Below are 27,818 nucleotides of genomic sequence, written 5' to 3'. Positions count from 1 at the left end.
GGCACGTCAGACAGCAGTGATGACACGATCACTCTCTGCTGGAGTCCAAGAACCTATCAGGTTCAGGCTGTTGGGACAGGAAAGGGACAAGGGACAATACCAACCTTTATGCATACAACAATGTTAATAGGGAAATGTCCTGTGTGATTTCAGCTGGATAATGGGGCCTCTTGTAATGGAATTGTACTTGATGAATCCTACCAGGGAGCAGCGTAAGAATTTTATAGCTGCAGTGCAAGAAGCAAAAGGGGGAATCCCGTGGACAAAGGAGATAATTTTAAAAATGTATGGGGATGTTTTCAAAGGGGACGGCTGACTCAAAGGAAAACTGCAACTGGATGTAGACCCCATAATGAAACTTGTGTGCTTACTACAAAGGAAAATTTCAGTGGCATTGCATAATCCAGGATGCAAGGAGCTTGAACATCTGCAGAGCAGGGGTATCGTAGCACCTCTAGTGGCCAGTACAGCTTGGGTAGGAACCTGGTGGTGGTAAAGAAGCCATCAGGCACATTACACATCTGTACACACCCAAAGCCACTGAACCAGCTCTGAAAATACGTCACTATCCACTGCCCCCATTAGATGACGTCTTGCTAGAACCTTCTGAGTCTCTGGTGAAGACAAGACTCCAACTTGGCTATGTACTAGCAACCTCTGGCCAAAGGGACATGGGGTGGGGGTCTGGGTTCAACTATTTATTTTTAATGTTTATATTAAAATGTTTGTAAAATAGGGAAGATATGTTATGATCAGTGGAACTGGAGTCCCCAGGGCCCATATTTCCTGGAGGGACTGTTATTAACAGGACACCAGCAGAACAGGGAACACAGCCTGCATGCAGCGTCATTCTGTGAATGAAACATGTGGGGCAGCTGGGATATCTGTCTTGTGGCCAGGCTGGCAGAGCTGGAGCCCCAGGGTGGAGATTTAGAGTCCAAGACCTCGTGAGGAACACAAGTGAGTGGAGATGGCTCAGGGTGCGCCGATTTCAGGGTAGGGCTAGCTGGCCAGAAGCAGCCAAAGCAGCGACTGCTGCACTGGAGGGAGAAGTAAAATGGGGCTCAGCCAGGGCCACCCTCTTCCCAGCATCCTCCTGGACACAGAACCATGCAGGGGAAACTCCCACACACACTCTGGGGGCAGTAGGTCCCAAGTAGTGCCTCCCCACTTGTGCGCTTGGGAGAAAACTGCAAAGAGGAGCCAACCAGAAACTCTAGCGGGTAGGGGCAGAAGCAGCCAACGCAGGGACTTCCGGATATTTGGAGACCTGTCTACAGTTCAAAGTGGACTTTCTCTGCGCTGTGCTCATTGGTTCTTTGCTCCAAGCCTCCCTTGCCTTCTCCTTCTCCCTCAGAGTCTCTTCACTTCTGGTTCAATCCATCTCTCCTCCCCCCAGGGCTCTCCCTCTCACCTCCTTTCCCTTCCAGCTTACCCACTCTTATATAACCCCCTTCCCCAAATGCAAACTTTGTGGAACGAACATGCCATGTATTGCCATCCCATAGTTTGCTCTGCTTATGTGTTCTGCTCCTTCCCCCACCCTCAGTCTGTCTTGTCTATTTAGAGTTTTAGCTCTTCAGGGCTCCATGTTTGTACAGTGCCTAGCACAATGAGACACCATTCTTGGTTGGCTCTTTAGTTCCACCCTAACAAACAGGTTAAATAAAACAATAATAAGGGAGGGAGGGTAGAAAATACTGTGAAATAACCTCCATCTTGCCCCATCCCCAGGCCACTAGACCCACCAAATGGTACTGGCATTCTCCTCAGCAGAAGCTACTTCTAGCAACTCTCCCGGCCTAGTGGAAAGATGTCCTGTTTTCCATATGTCTGTACAAGGTGTAAAATGGCATGACCCAAGAAAGAGAAGCTGATGTAGGGATGGTTTTCAGGTCATTGCCAGAAACAGCAGACAGGGAGCCCCATAGCTCATAGCCTGAATCCCTCATCCAAGGAAGGCACAGTCCAATAAAGCAGAGTGCATACAGAGACACATGCCCAATCCAGTCCAGCAATACCTTCTGGAGTCAATGAGTTGCTCCCATTTAAGCCCTGGGAGGATATGGCCCTTGGGCCCCAGTGTATCTTATGGGGAAGAGGAAGCAAGATGGGGAAGGGTAGGAGGATTTCTTTGAGGGAACCAATTTTCAGAGAAGAAAAGGCTGGATTTAGGCAGCATACGTAGTGCTGAGACACACTGAGGCATCTCCACTCCCTGTTTTCCCAAGGAGCAAACACAGTGGGAGTGCAGGAGAGAGACTCCCACGGGGGGTGGGGGGCCTGGGTTGGTCAAGGAAACCACTGAGCTGCAAACTTGTCATCTTATTGGGGAGATAGATATTCAAAGGTGGTGACAAATGAGGGAGGTGGGGCAAGAAGCCAGAGTCTTATGTCTACCAGCAGTGCAGGCAAGAACGCTGGGGGGCTTGTTCTGTGGGAGTCCACAGGGTTGGACTTGATTTGGGGTGAGCTGGAGTAATTCTGGGGCTTCCTCTCCTATTTTAATGCTCTTTTTCCCCTGGAGCATTTTAATCTCCTTCAGGGAGGAAATACTCAACCCTGCTCCCGGTAACATACTCACCCACCTCTCACAGAACACGTGGTACCATGCAACTCAGCGGGAGTGGAAGCGCCTCCCTGTCTCACAGGCAGTCATTGTGCAGGAGGTAAACACAGGCCTGAGTGAGGATGAGGGAATAGTGGGGGAATGCTGAGCTCTGGCTCTCACTCCCTCTTTCTGTGATCCCCCACTCCAGGTCACTGCAGCAGATGCTAAGAGCATATGTGATGAATTAATTCCGCTTTCCCTGAGACACTCCAGCGACAGAAACAGCAGTACCTTTCCAACTGATTAACATAGCAGCTTTCCCCTTCCTCCCTCCATCACTTTGTCTCATTTAATAAAGCAGCTGAGCAGAGTCCCTTTAAGAGGCTCCTATCTGGCAAATAGACTTCTGTATGGAAAGTTTCTGGATAATCTACTTTAATGCCTAATTTTCATCTTTAATTATCAAGATTATTTATTTTACGGCACCACGTGTATGGTCTCTACCACCAAGTCTTCCTCAATGGCAAATTATAATCTACTCAAATGGCCAATTTCCACCTACAAATATTGTACCTGCTATAGTTACAAGTGACACCTAAGATCCCTAGAACTGGAAGAAATTACAATTCAGTTTTTCTTGTGCATTTGAATCATTTTGTCTACAGTCAATCTCACTGTTTCCTCTGTCTATTGGATCCTGATCCTGCAATTGGATATGTGTGGATAGATCCTTACATCTGGGCAGAGTCCCAGTAAAACCAGATAGAATGAGGCATCAATAACTGACTCACTATACTAACCTAGCTCTTTATGATACACTTGGACAGGTGTTCAGCTTTCCTCCAGTCATGTAAGCAGCAGAAAAGAGCAAGTAGTGATCAGGACACCAGCCATGTCAGACCACTGCATTAAAAGTGTAATCTCTAGGGTCAAGTGAGGGACTGGGACTCAACACTTCTGGATTCAATTCTCTGCTCTGAGAGGGTGTGCAGTCTCCATCTTAGAGCTAAGGACCCTGGGTTCTAATCCCAATTCTGCCACTGTGTCATTGTGTGACCTTCGGCACGTCATTTCCCCTTTCCGTGCCTCAGTTTCTTTATCTGTAAAATGGGGATAGCAATACTGTCCTACCTCCTGAGAAAGTTGGGCAGTTTTATTCATCCGTGTGCATGAAGCATGTTGAGTTTCTTGGAGGAAAGCGAATAGAAGAATGCAGAGAACTATTCTCTATTCCACCAGGACAACTGCAATGTCCTCAGTTAAGCATCAATCTGTGGTACTGATTCTGTCTCCCTGGTGTAGGTTGGGCTGATGCTTCTGAGAAGTAGACTCAACACTAGTGGGAATAGAAATCACCTGAGGCTGGTGCCACCCAGATCAGTTACAAAGAACATTTTGCTCCAAACTTTTCAACATGGATAGATACTTTTCACAGAGTGTTTTACAAATCAGAGCTCACAATGCAGCTCTGTCCCAGCCAGCATACCTGGGTACATTCCAGTCCAGCCAAGAACTGGCCAGCCCTGGCCTGCAAACACACTGCATTATTTCCACTTGTCTTAATACAGTAATGAGCAGTTCATCCTATGACAGCACCGCCCCTGTGGAAGGAGAAGCAGCAGTTCTCAGTCACATTTCAGGTGTTGCAATGCAACCAAAATAGGATTGTGAAAGACAGGAACAACATGCTGACTGAAGGACTGTGGTCAGACAATCCCAGCTCCCTTTCCCAACTGCGGAAAGGAATCAGAGGGGTATGAAAACAGGGCTCAATCTATTTGGCTCACTGAAGGAGGGTAAAAGGACAACTTGATCACAGCCTATACTGTATAAATATCTAAAACAGGGAGGTGATATCAGACATGCTTTTACTCAGGCAGACAAAGGCATAACAAGATCCAATGGTTGGAGGCTGAAGCTAGAAAAATTCAAACATGAAATAAAGCAAAAATTAGTAACATTGTGGATACTTAACCATTGGAATAACTTACCTAGGGATGTGGTAGGTTCTCCACCACTAGCAGTCTTTGAATCAAGATTGTACAAGACATGCTCTAGCTCAACCACCCATCACTGGGCTCCAGCAGGCCTGTATTATGCAGGCAGTCAATGAGCACGGTTGTCTCTTCTTGCCTTAAGATATGTGAATCTATGACTTTTCAAACATGCTGTACAGTAAAACTGTACCCAGCTATCCATAGGAGTCCAGGACTATCCAGGACTCCTATGGGCTATCAGGACTCCTATGGGCCAGTCAGCAGCCAGGGACTAGCCAGGGCATAGGATGGCCCTGGCCACACCCCTCTAACCCCAGAACTCCTGTGTCAGAGGCTCTGGGGAGTGAGCAGACAGCTCTGTACCTCCCAGGGAGGCTCCCTCCTCTGAGGGAATTCCACAGGGCCAACTTCAGGCTGGTGCACACAGCTCTGCTAGCATAAAGTGGCTACAGCACACTTCTGAATTCCTCACTCTGACTCCAAACACCTTTCTGCTCCCTTCCTGTAAACCCCTTAATTCTTTCCCTTCACACGCTCCTCCCTCCCCATCTTTCCTACCTCTCCAGTGAGACCCTCCCAGTCCTCTAAATTCCCATCTCTCTCTCCCACTTCTCCCAAAATGTTCACCCTCCTCCCATCCCTCACTCTCCCACCTGGTCTCCAAACCTCTCCCCTCCCTCCCACACCTCGCTCCTGGCCTGCCTTTCCCTTCTCCAGGCTCTCTCCAGCTGCCCTCACCCCCAGCCCAGTCCTGACTCACTCTCTTCCTCACCCCAAGTAATCCAGTCTCCCTGGACCCTCTCCAACCCCCCTCCAAAACTTCCCCCCTCAAAGTCTCCCTTCCTCTAACCTTTGAAATGCCCTGAGTCTCCTCCCCGCCCCCTTGTCCCTCCTTCCCAAACATCCTCCTCCCCCCTTCCAGAGGGGCCTTTTCTTTTCCCTCTGTCCCCAAACCTCCTCACCCAGACCACCCATTCTCCCCTCCAGAGCCCCCCAATTCTCCCTCTGCCCCCTTTAGCCAGTGTCTCCCAGTTCCTCTCCTCCCCACCTGACATCTTCTCAGGCCTGGCTCTTCTCTGGAGGCCTGTCAGCTCCTCGCAGACCAGCTTGGCTCCCCATTTTTTGGCCTGGGAGTTGAACTGGCAAGCCGGATGCTCCCAGCCCAGAAAGATCAGAGCAACCTCTAGGCCCGCGTCTGTACCGCAGCCCTCACTGAGTACTGGGGGCTGAACATTTTGAGGGAAAAACATAGCACTGGCTCTCCCACCCGGCCTTCAGCCTGGGAGGGAGATTGCCTCCCCCCGCACCTAAAATGATGCCTGCACCGAGTGAGCGCAGGGTCCATATTACACAGAAACAACATAGTCAGCAAAATGAAAGGCTTGTCCTCAGTCACTCAACATGGGAACCACACAGGGGATGCAGCTTTGGGTGCAACTTTCAGTCTCTCACTCTGAAGTCAGGGGAGTGCTCCCCTGCGGTGGGAGGGAGTGAGAGAGAGAAAAACCTCTGCACCAAGCAAGCCAGACCTGTGCCTGCTGGGCAGCTGCTTCACGCCCTTGCATATGGCAGAAGCACAAAACCCTCAGAAATCCTTATGAGTCCTTGTGATGTTGGTCCCATCCCCCCAGAAAAGCATAATAACCTAATATTGCAGGCCTAGCTTCACCCCACGCAACCAGGTAATTCAGATTCACAGTTCTTTCTGCCTATGTGCCCTAGTCTTGGGGCAATTTTAGCTACTCCAACCATCACAAACTGTGGAGTGGTTTTGTGATGTGGACAACAAACTGCTAGGAGGGGAGACCCACAGTTCTTTGTGACAGTGTCTGAAGATCTGAGGCCCAGTCTTCCAGCTGTGGAAGGTATCAGCAACACAGCATGTCCACTCCCTTGGAGTGCTTGTTCTCCCCTCCTTTCCCCCCCTTCATCATTTTTGTCTTTCAGTTTGGGTTGTTTTTCTGCTACAGCAGTTTAGGGTTGGAGACACAGGGGGACAACTTCGGGGAGTACAGCAGTCTGCATGTTGCAGAGACACATGCCTCAGTGGAGGGCACTGGGATCCCTGCGTTGAGTCCATTCCGGAACCTTCCCTTTTCATTCCCAGGGCTGAGGTATAGATACGTATCCTTCAGGTTTCAGAGATGCTGGGATCCAGGGATGGCAGATAGCAGCAGTGGGCTATCAGCTCAGCAGAGGAGTGGTGTACGCTAGAGTCTGCTCTTACATGGACAGGAGAGGGGACCCCAAAACCAGTAAGTCCTACAGCTTATAATTAAAAGGAAAGACACTCTTCTCTGTGTTTAAATCTCTGGGGGAGGGAGGCAGGTCTTCCCCCTCCATCTTCCAAGGTGTATATCTGATCTTCTGAACTGCTTTGTTTTGCTGAATTTTAAAGCAAAGTTTTCCAGTGGGATGTGGGAAGCACCCTGTGTTCTCTCTGGCCAACAAGCCTGTGTGGGCCTCATTGAAACACAGAGAGAGAAGGTGGTACAGCTGGGAAGTCTCGGTGAGGAACAGCTCATACAAAACAGGCTTCTCCGCTCTAGCAAAGAGTTTGGCCTCATCCTCCAAACATTTGCCTGTTGTGTGCATATGGGCACTCCCAATCTCCCTCCCTTCCCCCACCCCAATTTCTCAGTCATTTGTGAGACTTCTTGATTAAAAAAATTAATATCTCAATTTCTCCCCTCCCTTCCCCCACCCCAATTTCTCAGTCATTTGTGAGACTTCTTGATTAAAAAAATTAATATCTCCCTGAGTCTGAGTGAGTCTGTGAGAAGGGGCAAGGGCTTTAGGCAAGTTTCCTAAAGCCCAGTGGCTCCTCCACACATTGGAATCACCATCAGAGTGTGTATGGAGGTCTCCCCAATTACACACATGAAGAGTTTTGAAGCCCCAAGGGTTCTGAGGATCCATTTTATTGCAACCACCACCGATAGCTGGAAAAAGACTCTGCCCAGTGAAGCATTTATCCCAGCTTCATTTTTCAGGAATCAGCCATTCTGCTATTCCCACCCCAAGCCCGTGGTGCAGTAGCACCATTTTCCAAGATACCACCATGCCCTTCACACCTAAGGCCATGGTGCAGGGCTCAATCCTGCTCCTCTTTTGCTTCCAGCACCATCTCTCAGTGGGCCCTGATGTTATGATTTAGCGTATGCTGCATTCAGAGGGGTAACTGGACCTGTTGTGCTCTTAGCACAGCAGTAAGAATAGAGCACGATGAAGATATACTATCCAAGCACAAAGCCTGCTAACACAGCCAGCAGCAGCATCCTCCCCCAGCCATCTGCACCACACAGAAGAGTGTTTACACTTGCTCCACATGGGAGAGATCACTGTCAAAAGCTCCAGCAGCACAAAGCTCTAGAGGGTAACTAGCTCCCTGCAAACAATGACCACTGATACTATGGGGATGGATGCATTAAAAATAGCTAAATGGATTTTTCTAGGTAGCACTGAAAGAGAGATGCCAGGTACTAAAGAAATACCAAGCAGGGTGTATGTATCACAGCAGCAGGCCTGGCACTTTCACGTGTGGTATAAACAGCATTTTCTTTACAAGATACCTATCATCTTAAACCATCTCAGCTCACACTATGCTTTCCTCTGTGTTGACAAGCTAAGTAGGGTTAGCCCTGGGAGACCACAGGGGGAAAAAAGCAGATGCTGCAAGAAGTAATGCTGACAGTTTAGTAGGTGGTGCTCTTCCCTCTGACTCAATAAAGAGCTATTATTCCAAGCACAGGGCTAAAGGACAGTGGGTTGCTGGAGGTATTACCTCTGGATGGGATATAAAACTGAGGTCTGGACCACTAGTGGCACCTGTTGTGAGAGAAGGATGGTAACCTCAGTGTCCTGGGCAAATTCAACTTAAACTCCCTTTGCAGCCTCAAGAGGAAGCCACGTTCTTCTTAATTTCCTGTCCTACCCTTTGTGCAGTGTGGCTGTTAAACAGCTGCCATGTTTCCACTCCAGAACAGGGTGCACTGCAGCAGCAGCAGACAAGATCCCTACAGTAACTTGTAAAACATCTTGGGATGAAGAGCTAGCGAAATGGAAGCGATTGTTTAAACATAAATGCTTTTTTGTATTTGAAATTATTCAGTGTGGCATTTTGAGAACAAATAAATATTCTTGTTACAAAATACCTGGGAGTCAAGCCCACTCTCCTGTCATGCTCCCACCTCCTTTACTTTCAGATCTGGAATATTTTCTCAAATACAAGAGTTGATAAAAACAAAAACAACTAGTGCTAACTATTTGTAGCTGTCTGAGCCTGTGTGCTGAGCTGGCCAGAGCTCAGATGTTCTTGGGCTGACCCAAGGGCTCATCTCTCTCAGACTGTCCCAGGTCCCACTCAGTCACGAGTTCTGAAGACACCTCCATGTACAGATGGTCCCAGTCCCAGCAGACATCCTCCTACCAAGAGAAAAGAAAAAAAAATTCTGAATTGCTACAGGTCCCTGAATGCTGCTAAATGGCCAGGCTGGCCAGGCGAGCTGCCCTAGAGAGACGCTGTAACAGCCTCAGAGATCTACCACTATGCGCATAGGAGATCTACCACTATGCGCATAGAGGGGGCATTAGGGTAGGGCCCTAGATTCCATTAGGAGCACTAGAAATCCCAGGAAAAAGGTGGTTTCAATCCCTGCCACAATTTATAGATTTTGACAAGTCGGGTTGTGTTTTTAAAATTCACCAAAAAAGCAAGTTATAGATTGAACCAGGCACAGCGCAGAGAGGATCTGTGAAATCTCCACCCCTACACAACTCTGCCAATGCAGCTCAGTCCTAACCTGCAGAAACCCTGCCATTTCAGTCCTGGGCTTCCCCCAGTTCTGCTGGTGCTCCTCTGTCCTGACCTGTTGTTCCAGACTTGGGCTCCCCCTGTTCTCCTGTCTGTCTTTGCCCCTCAGTGGAGCTGGAGCTAGCAGTGGCTCTTAGATGCAGAATTTAATAGAACGTTGAGTGTGTCAGGAGCCCCGAGCCCAGGTCAGAGACAGTCCCCAATAATTCCTTTGTCAGCTCTTTTGCACAGGAGAGCCCAGTTGGAAGCAGTGCCACAAGCTCTGGCACACTAAGAGTATCACATTCTGGGCCCCAGAAACCTTTAAAATCCAAAATCCCTTCAGACTTTATCCAACTGAGACAAGTCTGTCCCCCTCCCCCATTAATAAGGCCATGTACAGCCTGACTGAGGACCTTGCAGGCCCACGCAAGCAGCTCTACTAGTTTCTGCCTCAAGACGGGCTCACCTCTCGTACTTCCTGTTCTGGGGCCAGAACCTTGGTGAGAAGCTTCAGGTCAATCTCTCCATCCTGTGAACACACAGCAGGTCACAGACTTACTCCAACAGACCAGGCACAGAGAAAAGGGACTCCGCACCTTAGCCAGGAACAGGATGTTGCTGGTGACAGCCGCATTCTTGCCTCCTTGGGGACAAATGGCTTCTTATGGGACAGGAGTAGCACATGGTGACTGGATGTGGACAGCTCAGAGGGAGGGGAAGGAGCATGTGAGACCAATCCCAGTGTTGCAACACTCACAGTGCAATCACAACTGCTGTGATTTCTGGCTGAATTGGGGGGTGCAGGAATTTTACCTGAGCTGGCTGCAGTTTCTCCCTTCAGCCACTCTAGGGAGCTAGCCTGCAGACATCCCATAGCAGCTGCCTGCACCTCTGTGGGACCACATGAGCTCTGAGTGGGGCAGAGCCCAGAAACAACAAAACCTCCCACCATCCTCCACCGCAGCCTGGGAGAGTTAAATTAAATTAAGAGTCTGGGGAAGCCCACTCCGCTGCTGACTGGAGACAGGTGCCAGCTACAGGCACCAGCCAGGGGAGGCTGCTGGGACACAGCAAAGGGGCTGTGTGAACCAGTGAGTGTAGCTGGAGGGGACGAGAGGGGAGTATTGCCCAGCAGATGCACAAGGGAGTCAGGACCTGCACTTCTGTGTGTACGCATTTTGTGTCTGTGTCACACAAACACTGCAGGGCGAGAAGGGGGAGTTCAAAAACCAGCAGCCAGACCAAAAACAATGTCATAATTAAAAAACCTCATGATTTTGGGGTTGGATTCTTAGGGCTGGCAATATGGCACTCCCCAAGGAGACAGGAAATCGTGGCCTGTCACCATTTGGGTGCCTCTCAGGAACAGCTTTGGAAACTTCCTTCCTGCTTGAAAAAGACTCTTTGGGCTACAGCAGCATGAAGAACTCCTATACCCAAAGCCAGCAGCTCAGACACTAGGGGCAGGGTTACATGTGCCACAGGCACCACACGAAAGGACAGCACCATGGATGACCCTAGCTGAGGGAGGAGGAGCAGTCCTGTGTGTGTCCCAGGACCAGAGAAAGGGGCAGAGCATGGTGAAACATGGGTAGGAAATGTGTTCTAGGGACATATGCAGTATTGCTGAAGCCGTGTTGGTCCCAGGATGTTAGAGAGACAAGGTGGGTGAAATAATATCTTTTACTGGACCAACAGAAAACTTGAGGGAAAACTCAAGGATGTTCTGACTGTGTAAATAAATGGCCATCGGAGTACGATTTCCAAGTGGACTCCAAGCAAAGGTGCCAGGGAGACGTTTGTATCCAGTGTCAGAGGCACAGTAGGGGCTCCACCAGAGCAATGGGCACTGTACCCAAGTATCTCTGTTTTTCTGGAGGAGGACATGAGGGAGGTGCAGAGGGGGTTATGCTGGCCACTACATAAAGGCACCCACTCACCAAGGTTTGGAAGGCAGCATACTTCATGAGGTCATTGTCCAGGTCACGGAATGTCAGCACTCTGTTCACCTGGATACTGCAAGAGGGAGGGGTAAGAAACAAAACTAGGTAAGTGTGGGAACAGCGCATGCTCCTCTAGGGAGCAGTGACACATGGATGGGAGTCTGGGAGCATCCAACTTGAGTGCCCATGTCTCCCAAGAGAAAAGAAATACATGGGTGGAGAGGATTCTGGGCACAAGCCTCTCGAGTGCTGTTTCTATACCAGATAGAACAATGATTTAGACATGGAGTATTATTATTTAATGGACCATGAATGTGAGGGAAGCCCCAGAACCTGCCATCCTCTGTAGTTGTAGGAAGCCTAACAGCAAATATTGGATTAGCTGTTTAGGAGAAAAGCTGTCTGATTGTTCCACCTCCTGGCTCCTAACCAGCCCTACCATGCAGCTTCCAGTATACTAGGGGGGGTCTCTGAGTTTTCATGGCTGCTTTAAAGTCATAGGTATGAAATACAGTTTTTTTAAAAGGTCAATTGCAAAGAAAAAAAGGAGAAGGAAGGGTATCGTGCTCTCTTTTCCTTCTGTGTGATGTCACAATATAAAGAAGACCTGTAGCAATTTTATTTCTGCTTGTTGTCTTACATGAGAAATGTGGGTCTTTTCTACTCTGGAAGACTCCATGGATGTTCAGAGAACTGATAGGATCATAACATGATAGAAAACAAGGAAGTAAAATATGATTGAGAAACAAAGTGATTTTTAGTCAAACTGTTAAAAGTGTTTTGAATTTGTTTTCGGTAACAGCAATTTAATTTCAATGCCCAATAAACATTTGGGAGAAAAGGCATCTTTGTTCAGGATTCAGGCACCCTTTCTCTACAATTAAGGGCCATAAAAGCTCCCAGTCCATATTATCCAAGAAATCACTTCAACAAAACAGGAAAGAGCAGACTTGCCATTTCCTGATACTTCTAAGATAAAATGAAAAAAAAAAAAGTTAATTTTTTCCCTTTGCTGGTCACCTTTGAGATAAATCCAAAACTACTTTGACTAGCACTTTTAACCAATAGGATTTGCACTATACAGATTAACTAGTCACTTGAATGAGGCAGACATCACATGGGGGGAAATAATTTATGATCATGTAAGTAAAGTGTGTGTGACAATACATATGCACAAAGTTGCACAGGCAACCTTAAATTGGGCATTTCCTAACTTTTGAAGGTTTCACGTTGCAATATCAATCACGTTCTTTTGAAATATTTTTGTATGTATATAGAATATGCTGTAATTACTTTCTCTGTGTATTTGGAAACAACACACTGGAGCCTTACTATCCTGGAGACTCACTATCATAATACATGGCATCAAATCCTACTGAATGGGACAGCCACTGATCTCTGCAGAACACAAGGTAATGCAGGATTTAATTTCAGCAGCCATTTCTCACTGCTGATCCCCAGCTATGGGCAGTGACTCTAGACTTGTGGTCATGTGGCTCTGCTGTTACCTGGGTGGAGCTGCCACTTGCATGGCAAGATCTTCTTCCTGTACTTCCTCCAAGTCCGGGATCACTGGAATATCTGCAACAGGAAGAGGCGGAAGCAGCATGAAGACAACGGAATACTGAGCTTTCCTCCCACTTGGGAGAGAGAGAAGTCAGAAATCCCACCCTCCCATGCTACATGGGGTATGAATGCATTCACAGTCCTCATGACAGGAAAACAATGGCAGGTTATTTGCAATGATTAAAAAAGCATATAGTTTAATAATAAAACAAGCCAAAAAAGCTCTGAAACCTGGATGCAAGATAAATCCAAAGAGGGAAGCAAATTTGTGCTGCATTAGGACTTGCTCAACGGTCATGGATTCTCCATTTGGAATAACCTTGAACCTTATGAGGTTTGAGTTCTTGCTGGCTGCTGCAAGCCTCAAACACGGACCTGCTGCATGCTTGCCATCATCCCATAAGCAGGGCAAGAATTCCCTTCACACAAGAATCACTATTTGTCCAGCTCAGGTTCACATTTATTAGAGATGAAAAATATCAGATTTCCCTCAGAAAACTGTCATTTAAATTAAGGGGGAAAATGTTTAATGAAGCCCCAAATGCCAAAAATAAAGAAGTTTCACAGTGGATTCCCCCTCCCAAAGGGCAAAATTCTCTGGATGTGTCTCATGCTGCAGCTGCAAATCTCGTTCTCATCCCTGGAGCTTGACTTCTCTGGTGTTTGTCCCCTTCTCTCTCTCAGAAGCAATTAACCCTTCATCTGTAACCACTTTCAGGCTCTTCCTTGGGTTTCTCTGTCCTTCTTTTGAGCATTTCCAGTACTCTCTCTCCCCAGATCCCATCTCCCATTGAAGTCTGGGCTCAGGGTGTTTGCAAAGGAGGCTGGTCAGCATGTTGGATGTAGTCTCTCTATTTCATCAGGAGGGGCTCCCACGCCCAGTGAGGGCAAGGACATAACAGCAAAACACAGGTGGACAAGGTTTTGTTTGGTTGTAGCCCAGGATGCCAGTGACTATGGTGCATCCTGCTGCAGGCCCAGCCATGAGATGCACCCCACAATCAGGTAGAGAGGTGCGCTCAGCCCAAAATAATTTGAACAGAGGGCAAAGCATACCAGAGTTGCCAGATGCCTAGCCAACAGTAGTTAGTTAAGGGCTGTCAGTATGTTCAGCCCTGTACTAGACCCTCCCTGCTCCCAGGAGCCCAGAATCCAGACAAGAGAGCTTGAGGTATGAACCTCACTGAAGTGCTCCAGCACTGACCACACCTAGACTGCACTGCTGGAGGTGAAATGGGGAAGGGGCCAAAAGAGAGGAGGTCAGGTTGAACAGCATAGAAAACTTCCTGTTGCAGATAGTCTACTGCAGTGTTCACCTAGCTTTATATAAACTCAGGTAAGAAATAATCCCAAGGTGACCTGGCAGACACAGTGAGTTGGAACCTATTTATGATTTTGAATGTGAGTCTGCTGAAGCTGGCCTATCCTATGGGTCTGTCTCCAGCCCACTCCCTGGACTAGGGTCACAGCTACTCCAGCTGGGAGGGAAGGGAAAGGAGAAAGGAAGAGGGACAGAGAAGGGGTGCCGAAAAGCCTGGGTGCAAACAAATGCTCCTTAGAGAAGGTGAGCTGCCTTTCTCTGAGGCAGATTCCTGGGGATATAAGGAGTGAGCAGGTGGGGGAAGATGGGTATAGGAGCAAAACATGTTCTCCCATTGATTTCGCATGTCTTCACCAGACCTGCTAAATTGACACTCGCTGCATCGACTGCAGCAGTGTCGATCTACCAGTAAGTGTAGACATGCAGCAAGTGTCGATTTAGCAGATCTGGTGAAGACATGCTAAATCGACGGGAGAGCACTCTCCCATCAATTTCTGTACTCCACCTCCCTGAGAAGCATAAGGGAAGTCGATGGGAGAACGTCTCCCGTCAACACAACGCAGTGTAGCCACCGCCAAAGGGGATCTAACTACATCGACTTCAGTTATGTTATTCACGTAACTGAAGTTGCATAATTAGATCGATTTACCGCGGTAGTGTAGACCGGGCTTTAGGGCATGGCTACACTTGCAGATGTAGAACGCTTTGAGTTAAACCCGCCTTCGGAGAGCGCAGTAGGGAAAGTGCTGCAGTCTGTCCACACTGACAGGAACAAGTGCTCTGGCGTGGCCACATTTGCGGCACTTGCAGCAGCATTGAGAGCGGTGCATTAATGGCAGCTATCCCACAGAGCACCTCTTCCCATTCTGGTGCTGTGGCTTGTGGGAAGGGGGTGGAGGTGCGGGGCATTCTGGGTCCTGTCCCAATGCCCCGTGATGCATCGGTTTGCATCCCAGCAATCCCTGTGCTTCCGTCCACATTTGGGGCCATTTTTCAAAGTTTTTTGTACTGTGCACTCTGTCTTCCCTCTCGGTCTGTGGGAACGGAGCCCGAACTGCTGAGGAGTATGCTGATGAGTCTCGGCAGCACGTCACATTTGGCAGTTGAATTATTCCTTATGATCCAAAGTGACAGTGAGGGCTCTGATGATGATATCGACTAGAGTAACGCATATAACACGAGTTTGCTTGTGGCATTCATGGACATGCTCACCACCGTGGAACGCCGCTTTTGGGCTCGGGAAACAAGCACTGAGTGGTGGGATCACGTCGTCGTGCAAGTCTGGGATGACGAGCAGCGGCTGCAGAACTTTCGGATGAGAAAAGACACTTTCATGGGACTGTGTGAGGCGCTCGCCCCCACCCTGCGGCGCAAGGACACGAGATTGAGAGCTGCCCTGACGGTGGAGAAGCTGGTGGCTATTGCAATCTGGAAGCTGGCAACTCCAGACAGCTACTGATCGGTTGCTAACCAGTTTGGAGTGGGGAAGTCGACCATTGGAATTGTGTTGATGCAAGTTTGTAGGGCCATTAATCGCATCCTGCTCAGAAGAACCGTGACTCTGGGTAACGTGCATGATGTTGTAGATGGCTTTCCACAAATGGGTTTCCCTAACTGCGGAGGGGCAATAGATGGCACACATATTCCAATTCTGGCACCAGCCCACCTAGCCTCCAAGTTAATCGGAAGGGGTATTTCTCTATGGTTCTCCAGATGCTTGTGGATCACCGTGGGTGCTTCGTTGACATTAACGCAGGCTGGCCCGGAAAGGTGCATGACGCACGCATCTTTTGGAACACTGGCCTGTTCAGGAAGCTGCAAGCCGGGATTTTTTTCCCAGACCAGAAGCCACAAGCCCACAGATCACCGTAGGGGAAATTGAAATGCCCATCGTGATCCTTGGAGACCCCGCTTAGCCTTTAATGCAGTGGCTCATGAAACCCTACACAGGGAGCCTTGACAGCAGCAAGGAGCGGTTCAACAACAGGCTGAGCCGGTGCAGAATGACTGTGGAGTGTGCTTTTGGCCGTTTAAAGGGCTGCTGGCGCTCTCTGTATGGGAAACTGGACCCGGCCAATGATAGCATCCCCGTGGTTATATCCGCATGCTGTACCCTCCATAACATTTGTGAAAGGAAGGGTGAACGATTCACTCAGGCATGGAACTCGGAAGTTCAACACCTGGAGGCTGAATTTGAACAGCCAGAGAGCAGGGCTATTAGAGGGGCCCAGCGCAGGGCTGCAAGGATTAGGGATGCCTTGAGGGAGCAATTTGAGGCTGAAAGCCACCAGTGCCCTGCACGGGAGTGAAGTGCAGTGGTTCCAATGTTAGTAGGAATCTGTTTTTGCTACGCTGACTTGCAGTGCCTGTTTCTTTCCTGGGCTAAGCTATCTTTTACTTTATGCAATAATAAAGAATGTTTTCAAAGCCAATAAATCCATGTATTGAAAAGAAACACAACTGTTTGGGAAACAGAAAGGGCAAGAGGATGGGGTCGGGAACGGTACAATCACAGATTTGCGTATGTCCTGTTATTATACTCAGCCTTCCTGTCTGGAGTGCTGTGCAATGAGTGCTGCACTTCAGGATGGCTATACTGCATGGTGATCGGGGGTTGAATGCAGAGGGTAAGGGTTGTAGTTTTCAGGGCTGGGTGGTGAAGCTACAGGTGCTGGAGGCAGCTGGTGGTGGTAAGAACCTGGATGTTGGGGAAAGTGGGTTGGAGGTGACATGGGGGCACGAGGGAAAGAGTTTTGGGACAAGGGCTGCGGGGGGGGCGGGCGCGGTAGTGCTCTGCCTGCATGGCTATGAGCGCCTGGATTGAGTCCGCTTGGCGCGCCATTATGCTTATCAGCTGATCCGTACTTTGCTGCCGGAGCACCACACTTTTGTGCCAGCACTTCTCATTCTGCTGGCGGATCCTCCTTTCACTGTCCCGCCACTCCTGCACTTTTCGATTTTCATTACTTGAATGCTGCATTACTTCATACAACATGTCTTCCTTGCTTTTACGTGGCCTCTTTCTGATTCTTTGGAGTCTTTCGGCCAGTGATAACACGGACGGCTGAGATCTCAAGGTTGCATCTGTAAAGGCAAAATGCAACAGTTAACAGAGACAGCATTGTTCACACCAGACAGAGCAATCATTCCCCCGTACTTAAGGGCAAGCACAGTCTACACAATAGCATAATTTGCCCGTCCCAAAACGAGTGCACTTAATCCACGGGAGCCCCAAAATGGTGAGTAAGCACAGGGTCAAGCGTGACTGATTGTTTCACTGTCCTCTGGGTTTCTGTGCCTTGGGCAGAGCCAACAGTGGCAGGGGGCCCCCATCCTGAACACTGTCCGCACATTTTCCACAGGAGTTCATCCTGGAAGATCTCTCGCTGCTGAGGGTGACCTAGGAAGCTAGGGAGGGTCTTCTACTGTAAAGCGGATTCTGTCCTGGCCCATATGCAGCTTGCCTGTGTGCAGCAATGGTCCCCCCGCCCCTCACAGCACAGTGGCGTGGACAGGTTAGCCTTACTGGGACAAGGAACACAGTGGCTCTCCCGAGAAACCTGCGCAAGCGCATTGCCCAAGTTCTGGCTGAGACCTTTGAAGAGATCACTGAGGCCGATTACTGCAATGTGAGAGAGCACATCAATGCCCTATTCCGCATCTAGGCATGCATGCAACCCTAACCCTCCTCACCCCAAGAGCCCACACCGAATAACTTCCTTCCTAAAATAAAAGCCGCTTACCGGGAACCTCCTCTGGTGTTTGTCATTCCCCAAGCACCGGCTGCCATGACTGGCTACCTTCCTCCTGGCTTGAGAACAGCTCCTGGCTGCATGCATCTAGGGATACTGGGGTGTCTTCCTCCACCTCAGAACCCTCGCTCCCGCTTTGCTGCTCCTCCTCCTGCCTTGTTGAACTGGGCTCTGAAGTGTCCATGGTGGTACTCGGAGTGGAGGTGGGGTCGCCCCCAAGTATCGCGTCCAGCTTTGTGTAGAAATGGCAGGTCGCAGGGGCAGCACCGGAGTAGCTGTTTGCCTCGCAGGCTTTGCAGTTGGCATTCCGCAGCTCCTTCACTTTAACCCTGCACTGCAGTGCGTCCTGGTCATGGCCTCTTTCCATCATGTCCCTTGATATCTGCCCAAAGGTATTGTAATTCCTATGGCTGGAGCGCAGCTGGGACTGGACAGCTTCCTCCCCCCAAACACTGATGAGGTCCAGCACCTCGCTATTGCTCCATACCGGGGATCGCTTGGCGCATGGAGGCATGGTCACCTGGAAAGATTTGCTGAGAGCACTCCACCCCTTGCTGAGCAAACAGGAAGGGGATTTTCAAAATTCCGAGAGAATTTAAAGGGCGGGTCTGACGGTTGGTCACCTGAGGCAGGGGAGTAGAGTTCAAAGTGATTACCAGAGTGGCTAGAACAGGCATTGTGGGACACTTCTGGAGGCCGATCGGAGCGCACTATAGGACCAGGGCATCCACACTGGCGCCACGGCACTCCAGCAGGGGCGCAGCAAATGTTATTCCACTCGCCGAAGTAGAGTACCAGCAGCGCTGTAGCCGCGGAGTCGGAGCGCTCTACGTGCCTTGCCAGTGTGGACAGGTAGTGAGCTAGTGTGCCTGGGGCTCCTTTATTGCGCTGTAACTCGCAAGTGTAGTCCAGCCCTTAGTGTAGTGTCCCTTTAAAGGCCTATGGTTTGCCAGAAGGCTGCTCCAGGGGCCCCTGTTCCCTGGAGCTGGGGAGCTGAATGGCTCCGCTCTCTGGAGATTCTTCACCCAGTTGGCATCTGAATGAAGCAGGCATGCCAGGGGCTAGAGCAATCAGGCTGCTCCTGGCTCCATCTGTAGCACTGCTACTATAGTGTTGGAACGCAGCAGTTGGCTATTTCTAGCTCTACCCTTTTTGCAGCCCAGGCTGAGATGAATATTCAGGAGCTGGAGAGACAGCCCTACCTGAAGAGTTTGGAGCTCAAGACCGGGCCTTCTTGAGCAGCTTCCTCCTCCTGCCTCCTGTCAGTGCTGTGCAGCCTCCCACAGCTCCAAATGGCACTGCTCCTGCCTCATGTCCACTCCACATCGCCACAGGCTCCCCCAGCTCCCCTTCCCCGGCCAGAGGAGACAGCGCTGGCCCATCTGCAGCAGAGCCTGGGTCAGCCCAGGCCTTGGCGAGATGGCTGTTTGGAGCTAGCCACACAGTGGGATTTCTCTCTAATTGGCTGCCTGCTGAAAGGGCTGAGGAGGATGGAGGCTGCAGCGAGAGGCAGTGACAGCTTGGATGATCTCAGCAGAGCTGTGCCATCCAGCTCCCCAACCACCCAACAAATAGGTGCCTATGGAACAGCTTTCTGGCTGCAGCAAACTTCATAAAGACCTTTGCAGGGAAACTGTAGCGATTTGGCCTGATCCATCCCTGAGACAGAGGAAGGCAAAGGCTGGCAATTCCATAGCACTGAGTCACTGCGCCATTTGACAATGGCCTGTTACTGTTTTGCTCGCTGCAGAGCCCTGACCGCTCTCACAGCGGAAGCTGCCATTGCACTGATTCTTCCCAGCAGGGGCTCCCAGCTGCTGGCAAAGTGCAATGAAGGGACAAAAGAACAAAAGCGATTCAGCTGACGGAGTGACTGATTTAGAGGGAGAGATTATAAGAGCTGAATATGTAGGGCTCAGCCCAGTGATAGCTATGGGGGGCAGAGTCATTGTGGATAAGGGGCAAAGAGTAAGGAAGAGACAAATTGTGTAGGCTGGTTTGCGGGGATTAGCTTACAAGTAAAGAGATGAAGCTGAGCACAGAAAAGAAGTTTTGTTGAATCACAGGCAAAATGGACTAAGGGGACATCTCTAACTGCCCATCAGAAAATGTGAGATTCCCATGGCTGGAGTCATTTAAAAGCAGGACTTGGCAAGAGCCTGGAGAGTGACTGTAGGGATTAGGGAACATTCCTGCATGGGCAAAAGCAAGGGGATGGCCAGACTAGATGAAACCTGGAGGGTCTTTTGGGTCTCTAATTTCTCGGATTGTCTGAAGTGCTGCTCAGCAGTTCAGTGGTTAAGGGGAGCTGGAGGCTTTCAAAGATGTTTGAAAGTTAGCCTATTCTTTGCTAGAGACATTTGCGAAGATACACACAAATCTATAGGCAGAGACTGGAACTGGATGTTACACTGATGACAAAATGTTCCTCTGTTAATAGAAATTAATGTAAAACTAACTGGGAGCATTTCTACACTCCTCTACTGAGCAGCACTCTTGGTGTCACATGCAGAAAGGATCCAGTTCTGCAAGGAGTTGAGTGTCCTCATTCCTCTTTGACTCCAATGGATTTGAGGGTGTTTGAACCCCTGCAGGATCCCTCCCTCTATCAGCTAACCAACAGCCTAGCTTCCCCATTCATTATTTATTTTGATTCCTTTTCCGGTTGGGTCTCGCTCTCTTGGATTCCTTTGGGCTTTGTTGCTCCCTTTTTCTTGCAGATGGGCCACAAATGTCAGACCCAGATCAATGATGGATCTTTCACCCTGCAGGATCCTAGAGTTTTACAAACTGGATATCCTGCTGCTAGACTTGCTGACACAGGGCCAAATCCAGCTTCCAATGAATTCCATGGAAAGACTCCCACAGGCTGCAACTGGAGTGGAATGAGCCCTTACCGAGCATTGCAGCCACACAGCATTCTCAAAAAAATAGGCTACGGAAAGCCAGTGAATTTACCAGGTAGAAACTCTCTCTCTCTCAAGGAATTCAAGGCTCTAACACCACGTAGGTACTTTGAGAGAATCGTAGACAGTAGAATTTAGACATAAATGGAAGTGCTCTATTAGTTTCCCACCAGCCCATCCTATGGTGGCCAGTGCAGTATTGTTCCCTATTGTATGCCATGTAGAGTCATGTCCAGTTTACCTTGAATGTCCTATACTATGGGGCATCCCCAGCTCCCAGGCTAACAGATCTCACTGGCAAGATTTAAATGCTATTCAGCATAAAAAAAAATTTTAAATTTCAACCCACTACTTGTAATTTCCTCCTCTCCTGCCCCATCCCTGTTGTGCCACTCTAAATAATTCTGCTCCCTTCTTTCTGTTCACACTCTTTGCATATTTGTAAACCATCACAGCATTGCCTTTGCCATCAGTTAGCCAAGCATCTTTTTTACTCAAGCCATCCACCCTCCTGATAATTTTTGTTGCTCTTCTCAGATCTTACTACAGTTTTCCCAATATCTTTCTGGTAATACTGCTGAGAAGTTATTGCAATATTCCAGTTCCACCCCATGGCTGTGCTATGACTGCCAACACATGCTATCTTTTAGCATTCACATCAACTTCAGTGAAACTACTCACATGTTAAGTTAAGCATGTAAGTAAATCTTTGCAGGACTATGTCCTCTCTGTCGTACAATGCAGGACCCATGCGCACACAGCCAGAAACTGCACTGGCCTTATTTCAGCAGCTGCAAATCTCCCAGATAGTGTATTGCCCATATCATCCTGGTCTCTCTCAGCTATCCCTGATTCTCTGGGTCCTGCCTCCTACAGAATGTCTATATTTCAGATCTTTTCCACCAAATCAATTAATTTTGATTTTTCCATATGGAATCTTGTTGTAATATTTTCTGTCTACATTATAATCTATCTGAAATCAGGGCCTTTGCATATGAGCCTCATACATGGCTTCATAACGTCTATACACATTGAAGAGCAGCTGGGAATCGCATTCCAGCATGTGCATATGGGAATTGGGAACATCTTATCAAACACAAAAACATCATCATTGCAATGATGCCGCTGAAGGGCCTGCACATTGTAAAATGAAACAGAGAACAAAGGATGGCACCACAATCTGGAAACAAACAGATTCACAATGCATAGCTGTGTTTTAGAAGGAAGGGCAGTTTCCTGATCTCTAACATCTGCCAATTTCAATAAAATATTGCAGACAAGTCTTTGCAGCTGGGTGGAGACCACACTAGCCATGTTACAGACCAGATAGAATTGCTCCAGCAGGGGATTTCCCTCCCCCTATAGCACACCCTTCCCTCCCAGGCCCAGAACTCAGAGCATAAAAATAATGTAAAATCAAATGCCAATTACCAACAACAAAAACAAACAAAGAATAATAATAAAATTAGGTACAAGCCATCTCTTAGCACTTGGTCTCCCAACTAGACTCTGGGCCCCTTTAGTGTAACTCATGCAGGTCCGCCCTCAACCACAGCCTCCACCAGAGTTCCTCTGGTATCAGTTTTGTGATACCATGGAGAATGTTCGACTGTACCCTGCTCTTAAAAGGAGCACTCATTCCTCCCCAGTTAAAATACACCCAGTTTTCCTTCTGGTAAAATCAGTGAAGAAAGAGGAAGAGGAGTGGAAGAGGCATACGTTGGGTAATGTTTTACAGACAGAAAAGAGAAGAAATGGGTTTCTGGAAGTCAGGGAAGACAACTCAAGGCCCCCCATGCTCCCAGAGTGACCTTAAGGAAACCTAGATGGGACTCCTCTTCAGACCCCAGTTTGGTTAAAGGGGATCAAATAGTAACATAAAGCACTTTCCCTTGGCATCCTCTTCCTCAGACCATGCCAGCCTGGGCCCAGGAATCAAACAAGGCAGAGATGGAAAATAAATATTTGAGCCCCATGCTGGCCAACACAGAACTGTTTCCTGTGGTCTATTCTCCACACCTACATCTAGTCTGATTTTAAGTTTCCCAAGGAGCCAGGAGCTCTCTCTTGGAGGCAATTCAAACTAAGCTCATCAAACCCAGAACTACTGTGGCACTAGCCCCAAGTGATAGTTAACAGCTAAGTTATAATTTCCTAGACCAAATGTAGAGGTCTTGTTAATAGCTAATAAAGTGTATTATTATCTCTATGACAAGAGCATCAGAGACCCCAGTCTGGTCAGGGCTGGCAGTGGGCTAGGCACTGGTCACAAAAGAATAAGAAACAATCCAGACCCTAAAGATCATTGCATCTAAGTTATGGTGAGGCAAGTTGGTGTAAGAAAGTAGGAGTTCGGAAGGGAAGGAGGACACATGCTTACTCAGACTGGGTACTTGAATGATTAGCAGGGGAGAGTGCTTTTTAAGATATAACAAACAAGAGACACTAGTGATGGCCGTAGTCCAGGCTGGGTACCTGTGACCATCTGCCTTTCTGCCTCTTACACAGGTAACTGATCTGCAGAGGAGATAGACGGAGAGGTAGAGGCAGGAAAAGCAACTGCTAGGAGGGGTAAGAACTCACTTTACCTTACAGCCTTCACACTCCTGGCAGCTGCTTTTCCTGCTGCACCTTCCTCCTCCACATGCAAGTCACACCAGCTTGTTATTTGTATTACAGCAGCACCTAGAGGCCCCAAATGAGACCGAGGCCCCATTGTGCTAGGTGCTGTACAAACATCCAGTAAGGCAGTCCCTGCTCCAAAGAGTTTACAGGCTAAATTGACAAGACAAAGTGGATGGGGGAAAAACAAATTCAGAGAGGAGAAGTGGATTGCCCAAGGCCAGACAGGTCAGGCAGAGCTGGGATTGGAAGCCCTGTCTCCTTGGTGCCAGTCCAGTGCCAACACTGATTCCGTTAAAGTACATCTTTTACAGCCACTAACCCTCCCCTTTTAATGTAGGTCCCCTAGAGCTGCACAGCCATTCTCTCTGGAATCACAACTCCAAGTGCTGAGAGTCACACTAAAAATCTCTCAATTCATGCTTAATGAGGATTTTCTCCCCCTAGTCACGTGACATTTTCAGTGGCCAGTTCAGAATGCAAGCTCGGCACAGCAGCAATGCAGGCATCTTCAGTGACCACACAATGCTATGCACACCTTTGCTGCGACTGAGACTACAGAGTGAAGACTACCCAGAGTATGGCAGCTTTGGGGGCAAGCTGACCCCTTCAAAACAGGTTTGTTTATCCTCAACGCACAGAATTACAGGCTCCGCACTTAAAGAATGACAGACACTAACTTAATTTTACATGTTATGAGCATGCAACTTAAACCAGGGATAATTATAATTTCTCTGCTGCTGCAAAACTTTATTTTACTGAATGCTTTTACCTTCTGCATCACGTTTGGGGAATTTTAAACAGGCAAATGGAAGAACGTCTGATTGAAGATGAAGTTAAGTGAAAGAAATTGGTCTCATTTAGCACATGACAGGATTCATCTGTGTTCCCAAGTCCACCGAGGTAGCATCATGGGCGTTTCATATTCATGAGCTGCTGCGACACCGTGTCCCCTCATTTACAAAGCGCCGTGTTCAGCAAATTCCGTCCCTGTGGACACTCCGTGCATTTCATGGTCTTGTCAGAGAGACATCAAACACTCCATTAACCAAATACCAGAAAATGGCTTTAATTAGCGCATCTCAATCCGATAAATATTTTTCCCCCTCTAAATGGAAAAAAATGGAGAATAAGAAAAGAAAAGTGGAAAGCAACAGGCTTAAAAAAACCACAAGGAACAAGGAGCAGAGGCAGCTTCTACTGAACACAAGCTCAAAGCCTCTTGGAAGGTGAGAGCAGCACGCAAGCAAGCAGAGAGGGCAAAGAATAGCTCTCTGGACCCCTGGCCACTCCATTTGACTGGAATGCATTCCCCAGGATCGTACCGGACCTGCTGTCAATCTGATGACTGATCAGGAGCCATACCTGTCACCAGTGGGGAGGATGAAAGCAGAGGGCTGAAGAGAATCAGGTAGCTACCATGACTGTTGGGGTGTGGCCCTGGAAAGCTGAGAGAAGAAACTAAGGAAAAACAGTACAAGAGTCCATCTCTCTGAGAACCATGGTGAGAGTCTATGATGGTAGCACCACATGGGCTAGCTGCTGTGAAAAGTCACAATAATAAAAGGGGCCTTCTAACCCCAAGTCATAGAAAGGTCTCAGTGGCCCCCTGACACTGAAAAGCCAAATAGTAGCTTTACAGAGACAACCATATTAGTGGAGAACAACAGCAAATGGTTTTGTTTTTTCTCAGCCTTCCAAGCTACGAAGCGATTATCAACTAGACAAAGGGCTGGATAGTAGAAGGAGTAGCCACTCAGGCTCTTGAGCCAGGAGACCCCCGGAGAACAGCACCGGTCCCTACCACTGTAACCAGGTTGTGGCATTTGTTTTCCCAGATGCTCACCATGGTGTGACTCTGGCAGGCTGGAATCCAGTGCAACCGCCACCTTGTGCGGTGTTGCTGCTGACATACAGTATCTTCCCAGTTTGGAATCATCACTCAAACATCTTCCTTGGGATGGCTGAGGGAGAGGATAGAAGTGCTGCAATGATGTCGTGGTATAGGGGGCAATACGGCATTGTCCGACAAGTTACTGGACATAATACAGAGGGAGCTGGGTGAAATTATATGGCCTGTGTTATACAGGAGGTCAGACTAGAAGATGATCTAATGATCCCTTCTGACCTTATAATCTATGCACCTATGACCTTTGGACAACCAGATTGGTCAGTGGCAATAGAAGCACCAGGAACTTGGAGACCAGGATTAAGACTGTGCTACTGTACAGCTGGCATTAGTAGGGCACTGATCTCGGAGGCTCAAACTGCCGAAGATCTCTCTCTGTGGAGGAAACATTCAGCCATGATCATCAAACAGCTACCAACCTACAGACACTCCTGTCTGAACTCTGTGCCTGCTTCAGTTCCTGGAGATTTCCACTTTTCTCCTTTCAAAGGCTTCTCTCCACATCCCCATTCATTTTTTTCCCCTTCTAAAAAGTATTAAGGCACTGGCAGGGCTACAGCCTAGAAGGGCATGAGGCACAGGGGGAGGGATGGGGGGAGTTCAGAAATACAAAACCCTCCTCAATAATGCTAGAGATGAGTGATTTTGCTTTAGAGCATTAATGTGACAGGGAAAGTGGCTTCTCAGAGCAGTCCTGTGGAAGTATGTTTGGGAGCAAGCGTATCTGATTCTATTTCATCCTCTTCATGTTACGCTGGAAAAACAAGACAAAATACATTTCTTTTATGCTAAATCCTTAGGTTTTTTTGTTTTTTCTTATATATATTTATTTAAAAAATGCCTCTTTGATCGGCAGCACCTGTGACATTTCCACATCCAGAAACTCCTCAGAAGCCTCCCTCCCTCCGCACAAGGCCACCACTGCTGACAGCCAGCTGGGTTTGATCAGAGCCATTCCGAATCGGATTTTCATAAGACAGATGAGGAGTCTTACTGCTGCTTTCTCATATCAGATGAGAAACTGAGGGGGGAGTGGGGACGGGTCCTGAGGGAACGACGCTACAATCAAGGGCTACGCAGTTCTCTCTCTGTCCCTCCACTGCTGCAATGTTCAAAGGAGTTTGCCTCGAGCGGTTTTAAATGATGGAGTCTCAGTTCTGTAATCAGCTTTCAAGAGCTTTTTCTTAACGGGCCTTTTAGGTAAACCTAGTCCGTCAACTACACTTATGGACTCAGCAATCATAAACCCAATATGACTATGTATCTAACATAATACAGAATTTAGAGATGGAAGAGACTTTCCAGAACCCATCAAGTTAATCCCCAAACAGGCCAGGATTGTTCCCTAACAGCTGTATTATTCACTGCCTTGTCCAGTTTTAAATTACTCAAAACAGGGCTTTCACCATATCCCTTGGGATACACACACTCTGCTCTCCCCTTCCACTCCCACTGAAAAGATAGAGACTTCTCCAGACCAAGGCAACTCCAGGTTGTAATGTCAGCAGTCAAAGTGAGGTTAAGCTGGCCCTGACCAATCTCCCGCCTGAAGCCAGTAGCTGTTTGTGAGCCTGCCCATCACTGGCCTCACATATGCTAATGGACTCCCCCAGTCCCTGGAGGATTTTTATCTACATCACAAAACCACCACACAGAGTTTGGCCTGATGCAGAGTCCCTCTTAAACAGAAGTCCAGGGTTTGAATAGCAAAGGGCAGGAGGTCAGGACTCAGGTGCACCTACAGAGCTGTATGCCTGCACCTCCAAGAACCATCCAACTGGCAGGTGCATGGACACATGAAGTCACAGTGGGACAGACCAACATACAAGCATTATCATCACCCTCTGCCCCAGACCATCACTCCCCATTCAGCCCACTCACTCAGCTCCTCACATGCCAGGCACAGTTCTGCTCCTCTCTCCATTTCACCAATGGCAAGTGTTCTCCCCACACAGCTCCCTCCACATCTCTCCTCCTCTACCTCCTCCCTTTCCCTGGTCTTTCTCCCCAGATCTTTCAATTTCCCCCTTGCTCAGCCACTCTGCCCTATGCTCAGCCATTGCAACCTTCTTCACCACCAAAATCTCCCAGGAACTTACATCACATGGGAACCTACCATCTCCTTGCCTTCCCTGCACAGATTAACTAGCCAAGAAGGCAACTAGGATACTTTATCATTAATGATTGCTGGGCAGAACTAACTTGCCTTGCACTGTGGTCCCAGCTCTGCTCTAAGCCACTTGTAGACCAGGCATTTTATTCAGTATTCCTTTTATTCAGAGGCTGCTCATGAGAAGAGGTTACTACTGTATTGCTGTGAAGTCCTGGCTCTAGGTAGCTACCACATGACAGACAGACACCCAGCTCTCCAGAGACAGAAAGACTCAGTGACCATGGGCCTTCCTTCTTTTCATCTTTTAATGTTCTCCCCTCCTGTTCTAATGAAGAGGAGCTGC

The 27,818-nt window shown here is 48.5% G+C and overlaps 1 protein-coding gene across 4 annotated transcripts in view; it reads right to left on the bottom strand.

Moving 5' to 3' along the window:
- Positions 1–8,617: 8,617 nt before the first annotated feature.
- IFT43 (intraflagellar transport 43) overlaps positions 8,618–27,818 on the bottom strand; it is a 59,066-nt gene continuing 39,865 nt past the window's right edge. For 3 of the 4 annotated variants that reach the window (XM_074955981.1, XM_074955982.1, XM_074955983.1), the window contains 4 exons: positions 12,795–12,869; positions 11,284–11,359; positions 9,810–9,872; positions 8,618–8,973 (listed from right to left, as the gene is read on the bottom strand). In XM_074955981.1, coding sequence (XP_074812082.1) covers positions 8,854–8,973; positions 9,810–9,872; positions 11,284–11,359; positions 12,795–12,869 — 334 coding nt within the window. In that variant the 3' untranslated portion in view covers positions 8,618–8,853. The remainder of the gene's footprint in view (positions 8,974–9,809; positions 9,873–11,283; positions 11,360–12,794; positions 12,870–27,818) is intronic. The other variant, XM_074955979.1, reaches the window with a different exon arrangement.

Source organism: Natator depressus, chromosome 6, assembly GCF_965152275.1.
Source record: "Natator depressus isolate rNatDep1 chromosome 6, rNatDep2.hap1, whole genome shotgun sequence".
In the NCBI taxonomy this organism is placed as follows: Eukaryota; Metazoa; Chordata; order Testudines; family Cheloniidae; genus Natator; species Natator depressus.
The sequence above is the reverse complement of the archived record's forward strand: the minus strand, read 5'-3'. Positions and strand labels throughout refer to the sequence as shown.